The following is a 12,585-nucleotide window of genomic DNA, read 5'->3' on the forward strand; positions in this document are numbered from 1 at the left end:
TGCTAGTTTTATTTAACCTATCCAAAATCTGTTGGATATTATCAAAAGTGATTGTTTTAGATATTTTTATGGATGAAAAAGAGTCCATAGTGTCATCTGAACAGTAATCTATGGATTCTAAATCTTCTTTCATACAATCACACTTTTCTGAGGATCTGGTGTTTGTACATGAACATTCATCAGAGGATGGTTTTGTATAGCTGTCTCCACTAATTATGGGTGACATTTGTGTTTTATCACTAATAATGACATAATCCTTATTTATAGTGATAGTTCTATTATGGCCTAATATAAAATCTAAACCAATAATCATGCTTTGTTTTGAAGGGACTAAATTTTCTACACGCATGGTTTTAAGATGTATTTTTTGGCCAAATAGGTCACAATTTGTACTGAATTGAAGAGAAATATTGTTTATTTCTTCATCATTTATCATTACTATTCCAGACATAGTTCTTGTTTTTTGTATATGTTTACTCTTAGTAATCATATATGAAGGTACTTTTGTTCTGCAGATGACTGTCTCAGAATATCCTGTGTCTAAGAGGGCCTGTATGATTTCTTCCTTAGCAGGGTTTTTGTTTTGTTTTGGAAAATTTAATTTTACTAATACTTTAACAGATATTAGTTGTTTTTCGTTGCAAACCAATGGGATACATTCTGTGGTTCCCATCATGTTATTTTGTATGTTTTTTGAGATGGTGCTTGTTTCAGAATCTTGGATTATTTGTTCTAGACGAAGGATTTTTTCTTCAAGGTTATTTACTCTGGTTTCTAAAATTGAAGTCCTAGTATCAATTATGTTTTTATCTTTTATGTTTTCTTTTTGTTCTAAAAAGATTGGTATTTCTTGTATTTTTAGATGTGTTGTAATACATTTTATACAAAAAATTTTGTAGCATAAAGGACAATGAGCCCTTTGTGATTTATGAAAATACCTATCACAATACTGGCAGGGAATGGATGTTGGTCCTGAAAAGTATTGTAATGTATGATGACATATATTTGTTTCAGTTATATTCATTAGATAATATCCTGAATCATCTAATATTTCGCCTAATTCGTTATATTTGTCATTTAATTCGAAATCATATTCTTTAGGGTAAATTTGGATAAATTCATTATTTGTGAAATCATTTATTAAGTCATAATTTTTGGGTTGTTTTTCTAAATTAATTTCATCATTGAATTCTGTTATACTAACTACTGATAATATTTCAGAATCAGTAGATACGTCTTCATCGATCGGAAGAAGATTCATATGGCAAGATTTGATGAGTTCTGCTTCTTTTGTATAAAGATTTGCTATGTTTGGAAAATCTCTTGAGAAATGTCCAGTTTGGCTACAAGCATAACATTTTAATGTTTGTTTGTAATTTTTATTTTCTCTAAATTTTCTAACGTGTCTGTTAGGATTTAGAGTTGGTTTCCTAGAATTTGAGGATCTTATAGTATAAGTTTTTCTAGAATTAGTTGGTCTTTGTACAGTCGAATGAGACTTATGACTATAAGATTGGCTATATCTAGGTTTTCTTCTAGGCATATATTTTTTATTTTGATTGTATTATTGTGGAGTGTATATTTGTTTACAAATTCCAGAATCAGAATTTTTTAATTGTTTTTGTATTGCAATATGTGTACAAGTGTCTTCCATTACTTTCATAATATGTTGTATTCTTATTGAGAGGTTATTTAACATGGGGGTTACCTCATCGTTTTTCCAGGATTCTCTGATTTTCTGGCCTAATTTTCCTGGAAGTTTGAGAAACATCTTTTCTCCAACACTTATATCATGAAAACATCCGGCTATAGAGGCATACATGAGATAATCTTGTAAAAATTCTTTGATTTTTCCAAAATATGTTATAGACAACCTTTCTAGATGTCCTAAATAAATTTGTTGTCTGAGTGTATTCCCATCATTTGCAGATTGAGAAGTGAGTAATCTTTGTATTAGAGAGCAAAAATTATAAATGTTAGGACCTGGTTCGATCACTAATGTATTTAATTCTGTTGGGTAATTTTTTTTTAAAGATTCCCAACATGCTCTGGCTATATCACCTAAGTAGGTTTCACCTTTAGCAATCATGTCTTGTGAAGACTGAACTTCCTTTTCGTAATGGATACCATAATCACGGATTACAGTAGCGGTCCATTGTTCAATGTATGTTGGTAATAATTGAGGGTCAATTCCTCCTATGTTTAATAAAAGATTTGGCAAAGGGAAATTTGGTTCTATTGGGAGTCTCTTTCCCTGTGTTGTATATTGATTATCTGTAAAAGTAACATTTGTTGGGGATTCTCTGGGTATGAATCCAGTAGAATAGCTTTGTGTACCAACATGTTCTAACTGATAACTGTTGGGGTTTACTGATCCTACACTTGTATTGACGAAACCTATTGTAGATAAAGGTTCTGATATTACTGAAGAGTTGTCTTCTTTGTCTAAATATAGGTTATCAAGAAAATTATTTATGATATCGTCTGTTTCATCATAAATATTTTCAATATTTGTGTTTGTAGAGGGATCTAAAGATCCTTGTCTATACATGGCTATAATTGCCTGATGATGATTTCATTCTTCATCAGTCATTTCATCATCTTCGTATTGTATGATATTCATCATGGAAATGTGTTCGTTATCAGGAATGGCTGAAGTGCTATGCCTATTTTCAGCTAACCTATCTTGTTCTAAGTCAAGTCGTGGTATATTTGTGTAATCTACAAAACTTAGACTAAGTCCTCTAGACCTGTTATGTAAAATGGCAGATGAAGGGGCTGTAATTGGGTTATTTTCTTCTATGCGTAAATGTGTTTGCCATAAATGTCCTTCATTTCTTCTTATGAAGGCTTGAGCTGGCAAGAATTGTGTACCATAAGAGCTAATGGCTTCTTCTAATGGTCTAGTGTTTATTCTATACATAGAAGAAATATGGTTACTTATTCTTCCTATGAAGGTTATGTCTAAATGTAGATTTTCACCCATTCAATTGGGTCCAAAACCTATCGTTTGTACTTCTAGGTTTATATGATTTATAAAATCTTGTAAAGTTAATGTGAAATTTGGAGCAAGATAAATAAGGGAAAAGGGTTGATTTAAATCTACTTCTAAAATCCTTATTACACTTTGTGAATCATTATTCTGAAATCTTGAATCGTGTAGAACTATCAAAGCTCTAGCTCCAATCATATGTCTGGCTAAGGATCTTACTCCAATGGTAATTAATCCCATGTGGACATATCTTCCTTGTTGATTTTGTAATTGTCTTCCTGTTTGTGGAGATATTAGAGGGATTATCTCATAAGTATTGTCAGGGAGATGAAAATCTTCTATTCTCCTATATCGATAGAGGCTTGTTCGTTCTGAACTTAGCCACCCTATGTTGTATAATTGTCTAGGATTTAGAGAATCTATCCTTGAGTTAGATCCTATATCTGTATTTTGTTGTATATCTACTAAATCTTCTAATCTTCTAATGTTAGTAGTTCTTTGTCTATTTAAGAATCTATCTAAGATTCCTGGATGTTGTATAAGATTTTGACTTCTAGTCTGATGTTCCCTTAATCTTCTGGGGGTTCCAGGGAATCTTTGTGTGCTACTAGGTTCTGTTGTACTATTCATATTAATATTATCAGTTTGTGTTTGTGTAGACGTATTGGTTTGTGTCATCATTACAAACTATTTTCATTGTTTGAAGAAGGCGCTGCGTTGGTACTTGCAGCTTTTGAATCTTTTTTAGTTGTAACTTTGATAAATTTCTGTGAATTTTTAGAAGTTGCTTTTATATGTGTATGTGTCCCTAAAGATAGTTTTGATACTTGCTTTATAAGACCATCTATGTCTTTGGACAAGTTCGTCCCTTTAGTAGAATCAATCATATGATTCAATTTTCTAGAAACTTCTTCTAGAAGAGCTATTATAGTGTTATTTTGTCCTATAAGGACTGTGTGTACAGGGTCTACTTCTGAAGTAGGTTTTTTATAACCTACAGGAGGAGAGTTTGTAATTTTTTCAACAGCAGTTAGAGCTGATTTGTAATTGGAGCCTAGAAATGGCTGTATGTTATCCATTAAAACAGAAAAATAAGAAAGCAGTGTAGGCAAAACGGAAAAGCAGTATAGGAGCAGTATAGTCAAAGAGGAAAAGCAGTATAGGTAAAGCGGAAAAGCAGTAGTAAGAGATAAGAGGCAGGAATCTACGGAATACACTGTAGAGTAATACTTATAAAAGAATATAAGTAATCATAAGGCTCAAAAACTTTTTTTTTTAAACACATATAAACAAGAAAATATGTATGTAAAGAGTGTCGCAATATGCAAAGTATTCCTCAACCCTCAGAGGCAGATCAAATGGGACTTATGGCTCTGTTGGCTCTTCTGGCCATAACCTGCCCGATCTACAAAGGGTATCCTAGCGAATACAAGCCACTTCAATCACATAAATATTCAAAAGGTATCCAAGGATTTCTCGCTCTGATACCAGGATAGAAAGGGGGATTCGTAAGCTTATGAGAATATAAATCTGGCAGTGCCGGTTAGATATTCTCTAATAATTTTCATAAACTAAAATTAAAATTAAAAGTAATCTTTTAAATTATATAAAAGATTTTGATGAACAAGTGCTTTCCCTATATTTTTCTCTTTCTATTTGTTAACATAAAAGTTCATGTTGAGTTGGATTCTATAACAAGACTTAGGATAAGAAATGTATTTATCGATAAATATTGAATGGAGCTATGTATTATGTTAGAGGGAATTAGTAATTTGACTTTTATATGTTATTATAGTTTTTTATTTAATTAACTTTTAGTTTTAAATAAAGTTAATTTGGTTTTTTTTTTTAAATTGATATTAATGTTGAGGTTATATGTTAAAATCTAAATCATTTTTTATATGGAGATCAGTTTGATTTAACACATGACATCTTTCTGATTTGACAGATGACCAGTGACAGATTTTTAACAAATATTTTAAAGGTGTCAAAATCTTTATATAATGTGTAAAAAATTTGGAGATGCAAAATATACAAAATATATTAAATCTTTTTAAAAAATAATTTAAGTTATATATAAATTTATATAATTATAAAAAAAATGGGGGAGGGGCAAGGGGACTAAGGTTCACCTATGTCAAAACTAAGGTCTATTCCTGCATACGACACTTCCCAATCTTGAAATGTCACAACTTCCAAACGGTTTGATACATTATACTTTTTAAATTTTGACATGTGACATTTTTTAAACATTTTAATATCAATTTAACGTAAGGATCAAATTAATTTTATTTAATAAATATTGAAATTAAATTAAATTAAATAATGATTAAAATAAATTATTAGAGATTAAATTACTAATTAAATCTAATTAATTCTTTAATTTTTTTTTATTATTATCATTGTCTATTAATTTAGGTTGTACTGTATTACTTTTAGAAAAAACTTGGATACTTTAATTTCAAAACGACATTGAAAATTAAAAGGACGCATGTGATCTATTATTAGCTTGAAAAAAAACTTGATTTGTTTATCTTGTAGGACTTTGGAATGAGATAAAACTCAAGAATTCTCACCACTTATGTATTTAATCTAACAGAATTATATAAATGTAAGTTTTTTTAAGGAAAAAATATAAATACAAACTCGTGACATTGAATTAAAAATAAAAGTGAACACAAGACAGTTAATTAAAAAGAACTAAAAATCAAAATGAACACGAGACAGTTAATTAAAAACAAAAGTAAAGATGATATAGAGTATATGAACTCCCCAAATGAAGAAAGTAAAAGGAAAACAGAAAAAGAGAGAGGAAGATATCATACTACTAAAAAGGATTTAATATAATTATTGATTTACTACACAAACTTTTATAATAATAAATTTGTCAGTAAGTTCAAATTTATCAATGAACTTTACAATTTAGGATACTTTTGTCAATAATAAATTTATTGGTAAAATTTATCGACAAGATCTATCGATAAATTAAAAGTAGTATTGTCGAAGGATATTACCGTTGGTAACTTATAATTACAATCGATAGTAAAAGTCGTTAGCAAAATCAGTCGGTAAATTACAATTTGTGTTACCAAAGGATATTTCTATCGGTAACTTATAATTACAATTGTTGATGATAAAAGTCGTCAACAAGATCTGTCAAGAAGTATTAGTGACAAATATTTTTCTGTTAGTAATTACAATATGTTTCTATTAGTAAATCTGCTACCAAAATTTTTGCTCAGTCTAATAAAGTTTTTTGTATATTAAAGGAAGATAGATGAGAAGAAGAAGGGAAGAAAAACAAAAGAGGAGGAGGAGGAGGTGGCGGTAGAGGCTCTACAATGAGTTATCAGTGGCTTGGCAGTGACACAACGATGACTCGGTAGTGATGTCGTAGTGGTTTGACAGTGATGCGGAGATTGCCAATGACATAAAGTTGCACCGGTGACACAAAGGTGCGACAACGGTGGTGGCGCGACGAGATAAACCCTGCAAGGAGGAGAGGATGAGGAGAAGAGAAGAAGATGAAGAAAAAAAAAAAAAGAGGAAGAGGAAAAGGGAGATCCAATCACATATCTTATTGACAGATACTATAGACAGTCAAATCTTTCAATAATTACCAAATATTTATCTACAAACACTTACCGAAAGATTTGTGATTATCGGTATTTATAGACAAATTTTTCCAGTTATATATAATTTTTTATTATTATCAACGAATCGAACCTATTAATAATATAAAATTTTGTTAAGGTGATTAAATCCTACTTGACCCAAAGATACAAAATAAAACCAAAACAATAACAAAATCCTCCTTTTAAAATAACTCATAAATCATTCACTCAATATTTTAATAAAAAATAATTTAATTGATATTGTGCTAGGGCGAACACAAATACAATCGCTAATCTTAAAAATATAAATTTAAAATATTTAATAAAATTTCCCATATTTAAAATATTTAGTTTTCTATCTTTTCATATAACGACAAAATTGGGTAAACATGTAAATCAGCACCTTGTGGATCGCAGCCCCCACCAAGCTTCTACAAGTTTTTATATATTAAAGTTCTCTAAAATTGAATTCAGTGTATGTCTTAGTACAGACTGGAAGACGGAAAAAAGAAATTGGTTCCCACGCACCAACGTTTGACGTCCACATAATTAATTTAATAATATTCATGTATATAAAAAAAACATCGACTCACACACATCAAAACAACACAACATGGCTTCGCTGATTAAGGTGGTGGCGCTCTCTGGCTCTCTCAGGAAAGGCTCTTACAACACCGCTCTCATTCGTTCTGGTTCCTTCTTCCTACCTTTCTCTTTTTCTCAATCACTTTATTTATCTTTTTGTCAAAATTCACATGTAATTCAATAATGATTCGATAAGGATCATAAAAAACATATTTTAATAAGTAAAATTTAAATTTAATTAAATTTTATAAAATCAACTTAACTGAGATCTGTACCATAAATTTATACAGTTATAATTATTTTAAAGAAATCCATAAATATTTTTCCAAACTATTTGATCATAATGAATAGGAAAGAAAGATGAAGATGAAGAATTGGCATGACACATTTGTTGTACTTTGGATTGACATAGGTATTGAGCTAAGCAAAGGAGAGGTTGAAGGCATCGAGATTGAGTACATTGATATTTCAGATTTACCTTTTCTGAACACTGATCTTGAGAAAGATGGAAGTTATCCCTCAGAAGTTGAAGCTTTTCGCCAGAAGATTGTTGCAGCTGATAGCGTTCTCTTTGCTTCCCCTGAATACAATTATTCTGTCACAGGTCACTGCACACACCTCTCATAACATGGTCAAAACTAAATTTTCCTTAGAAGTTCAAGTATGAGTTTAAGTCTCACATCAAATAAAAACGAGAAAATAGATCATTATATAAAAAATAAAGATTCATAAACTTATCATTTTAAGGTTTTGAGTTAATAATGATATCAATTCCTTAATCCTATATTAGGCTCATGTCTCAATAATATTAAGGGTTAAATATGTTTTTGGTCTCTTAACTTTCAATAGATTTTGAAATTAGTTCATTTCGAAATTTTAGACCAATTTAGTCCTTCATCTTTCGAGATATGTAAATTTAGTCCTTTTAATTAAATTTTGTTAGATTGATTTGGTGTTTCGTGCGCATTTCAGGATTGTATTTAAATTATTTATACTGTTTGACACATATTTACTTTAATGTTAAGTCAAATACTATTATGAAATGTGGTTGAAATGTCAAATAAACTTGACAAAATTTGATTAAAATGACTAAATCCACGTATTTCGAAAGATGAAAGACTAAATTAGTCCAAAGTTTCGAAATGAACTAATTCCAAAATTTACTGAAAGTTAAGGGATCAAAAACATATTTAACCCTAATATTAAATATCTCAGATGATCCTCTCTCGAAAGATAAAAAACATTTTTAACATAAATCATGAATAGATTATTGTTTATGTTAATTTTATCTTTTATTTATTTAATGTTAGGTCCTTTAAAGAATGCAATTGACTGGGCATCAAGACCACCAAATGTTTGGGCTGGTAAAGCTGGTGCAATAGTAAGTGCTGGAGGAGGGCATGGTGGAGCAAAATCACACTACCATCTGCGCCAAATTGGAGTGTTTTTGGATCTTCATTTCATCAACAAACCTGAATTCTTCCTCAATGTATTCCAGCCACCACCAAAGTTTAACAGTGATGGTGACTTGATTGATGAAGATGCTAAGAACAGGTTGAAGGAAATCCTTCTCTCCTTGAAGGCATTCACCCTTAGACTTCAAGGAAAAAATTGAACCAACTCTACTCCTAAAAAATTGTTGCAATAAGTCATGGAACTTAATTCAAATGTATTTCCTTTCTTTCGATCCTTTGGTTAAAATAATCATATGATGTTAATCTTATTATTCCATTTCTATCAAACTCTATTATTCAGTATCTCCAATTTCCAATTTTAGTTTTGCCTATTTTTAATTGTGTGAATTGAGTTATCCAAGTATTTTAATTATACATTTTTATTCCTTATTTCACTTCGGAAATAAAGATATAGTTTATTAGTTACTTGTATTATTATTAATTTTAAATTAGAGACTAATTTATGTTAAGAGTCTAAGATGAGTTAGAAGTCCAAAATGAGTAAAATGACTATTAAATAGAAGAGTTCAAGAATTCATCATCTTAAACTTTTAGATAAGTGATATTTTGATCTTCTATATGAATTTTTTTATTAGTACTATATTTCTCGGTTTCTCCAAATCATGAAAAATCTCAATAATATCATAATATGACATAAGGCAGATAAATAATTTTAAATATTATAGACCAATTTAAATTCTAATTATTAATTCATTTTAACTTTATTTATTATAAAAAAATTAAAAACTAATACTTTTAGGACTTATTATTTTCTATCTGCTATTTAATAATTTTATTGTAATTATAGTTTGTATAATAGTGTTGTAACCTAAATTTTTGTGATCTATAAATTTCAAATAATTTAGTCCACATAAAAATGCCAATAAACAACACGGAACATCAATGTGACTTTATTAACTTTTTTCTCCTTCTTTTAAAATGGTTTACAGGGAAACAAGTGAAATTATATCTTAAATGAATAAAAAATATCTCTGTGCCATACACGGGAAAAGTAATATTATTTTGAAAATACCATGTTTGGGACCAATTAATTATGATTCAACAAGCTAACCATAGAAATATATCAATTTTCACATAATTTTTTTTTTATTGAGAAATTGATCAATAATTTGATACTCAATTTTTTTTTATTGAAGAACGCTTTAAAGATTCGTTTCTATTCGATAAAGATGTATCAATACCCTTTCTAAGAAAAATGAACCACTGTCTTTAACATTTGTCTTTTATATATGCGTGCACCAAAAAGATGTGGTTAACTTTGTATTTAAAAAAAGTTATAATAAAAATTATAAATTAGTTTTTGGTGGGAGCATTATATACTTTAAAGTTCCCACCAAAAAATGTAAAGATGGAAGATAAAAAATTTAGCAGCCCAAATTTTGTTTGTTTGCGTTATCATCTTATCATCGGTGCTCAGCATCACCAATTATATCAAATATAGGAAACCAATGTGCCATTATTCCTTAATATAAATTACAATTAGGTGAATGATTATATATATAATCATTTTTTTCTTTCTTTAACCTCCCTTTCTGACTCTCTTATATTTCTCCTTTCTATTTATATTTTCATATTTCGTATCTTTCAGATTTCAAAGTTGAAGAATTATAGAACATTTTTATCCTGTCAGAATTTTAAATATAGTGAATTTTTAATTACTTTAAAGATTTTTGTTTTTTCTAAGATTTTATTATCAATCTTAGTGAGGTCAAATTTTTAGAAATTACTCTAAAGATAAGCATTTCAAGTAAAATAAGCTATTGCAATTTTGATAAAACCGAAAAATAAAAGACCTAGATGTATAGATCAATCGGTCACTAGACTTGGCTTTCTTGTAAGGATTGTTGTTAGTTGAAAATATTTAACTTTGTGTTTAGATGAAGCATTTCAACAATTCTAAGAAATTCAAATGTATTGTATTTGAATTTTTTGCAATTAAATTCCCTTCATTTTCTAAATAACTTGTTTGGATAAAGAAATTAAAATACCTTACATTTCAATTTCTTGTTGGATAAAATAATTGAATTTCTTGTGAGATAAAATTTCATTTTACAATTATTTATTTTAGGTTTAATTATGTTTTGAGTTCATGATAAATTTGGAAACGGGTCGGTTAGACTTGTTAGGTCAACAGGTCGGTCGTGTCGTTGGGTCTGCCCGACACGTCTGGGTCGTTAGGCCCGCCCGAGACCTCTAGGTCACCTAGCCCGCCAAACCCGTGTGGGTTGTCGGGCTCGCCTTTCCTGCTTGGGCCACTGGCCCATCTTGGTTGTCAGGTTGGTTCATCCTGTCTCTGTCTTCGAGCCCACCCAGCTCGTTAGGTCGTCAATCCTATTTGGATCGTCGGAATTGCCTAACTCGTTTATGTCGTAGGGCCATTCCCGTCCGTTAGGTCCGTTGGTCCAGCCCAACACATCTTGGTCGTTGAGCTACTTAGGTAGTGTGTGTTGTCAGGCTTGACCAACCTGTTTGAGTTGTCAAGCCCGATCGACCCATATGTGTGATTGAGTCACCCCGTCTGTCTGGGTTGTGGGGCCCGCCTAACCCGTTTAGGTCGTGGGGCCCGCCTAATCCGTCTGGGTCGTCGAGCTTGCTCGATCTGTCTAGGTCGTCGAGTCCGCTCGACCCGTTTGTGTCGTCAGGTCGGTCCAATCCATCTAGATTGTTTGGCCAGCCCAACCTGTCATGGTTATCGATTTTGTCGGGTTCGTTTGGGATTGAGTCTAGAGTGTGAGGTTGAGTGAGCAGAATTTCAAATTCCACCTTTTTTTAGGGTATTTGAATTTCTTCTAATTTGTCTAATTGAAATACTTCAATAAAATGCATGCATTTTAAATGCTTTTTAATTTCTCTATCCAAACAAAGTATTTCATTCCAAAGAATTTCAAATTCTCCAAATAAATGAATCACCCTCTTGAATTGCCTCATCCAAACACACCATAAAGGTTTGAACCTGAATTTTGTTGAGATTAACAGTAAATTAATACATTTTTTTTTCAAAAACCTATTCTACCAGATCTTAAGATTCATTATTTTCACATAATAACGTACATAAATCATAATAGGATACTTCATGAAAGATCTAATGAAAATACATTTTCTTTGTTCTCTAACCTCTTTTTCTCGATCTATCTCTTTGTATTCTTTCTCCTCTCACACTTCCTCACTTTCTTGATGGCTTATGTTAAAAAACCTTATGACCAGAGACAATATCCTAATCCCCTTTTACAAACTAATGCCCATCAAGTTGGTTTTTATTTTATCTTTATTTTAATTTTATTATAACTTTCCACAATAACTAATAAGTTCTTATATTTTATTAAATCATATTTGGGCTCATCATAATATTTCATCCCCTTTTATAAACTAATGCTCATCAAGTTGGTTTTTATTTTATCTTTATTTTAACTTTCCATAATAACTAATAGATTCTTATATTTTATTAAATCACATTTGGGCTTATCATAATATTTCAAATGAGTCACAAAATAGAAATAGTTTATCAATTAATTCTAATATTCTTTCACTTGACTCATATGATTTCATAACATTATGTGATTTAATACATAAACATAATGTGCATTAAATGATCTTACATAAATTGGTTCCATCAATATTCATAATTAAAGATATAGAAATAACAAAAGTCATGTCAGTCGCACATCATTCAGTCAACATGTTCCCTTCTATGTACTATTGTATCATCCATTTTTCCTTAATATGACTTTACAATGAGAAGTTCATAATGGGTTCAAACACAATGAGAAGTTGATGACTAAATCCACAACCACCACCACCACCCCAACCACCCCCATAACCACCACCACTACACTAAAATCACCACTACCACTTCCACACTAAAACCATATTCACCATCATCACAGTAAAACCCCTACCACCATGAGTGTTGTTGTTGTTG

At 30.4% G+C, this 12,585-nt stretch overlaps 1 protein-coding gene across 1 annotated transcript; it reads left to right on the forward strand.

The window, feature by feature from the left end:
• Positions 1-7,204: 7,204 nt before the first annotated feature.
• On the forward strand, positions 7,205-8,948 carry LOC114179223 (NADPH:quinone oxidoreductase-like). Its single transcript, XM_028065487.1, has 3 exons — positions 7,205-7,298; positions 7,604-7,795; positions 8,502-8,948. The coding sequence occupies exons 1-3, from the start codon at positions 7,220-7,222 to the stop codon at positions 8,804-8,806; spliced, it is 576 nt and encodes a 191-aa protein (XP_027921288.1). The 5' UTR covers positions 7,205-7,219; the 3' UTR covers positions 8,807-8,948.
• Positions 8,949-12,585: the final 3,637 nt, after the last annotated feature.

The sequence above is a fragment of the Vigna unguiculata genome, chromosome 1 (genome assembly GCF_004118075.2).
Source record: "Vigna unguiculata cultivar IT97K-499-35 chromosome 1, ASM411807v1, whole genome shotgun sequence".
Lineage (NCBI taxonomy): Eukaryota > Viridiplantae > Streptophyta > Magnoliopsida > Fabales > Fabaceae > Vigna > Vigna unguiculata.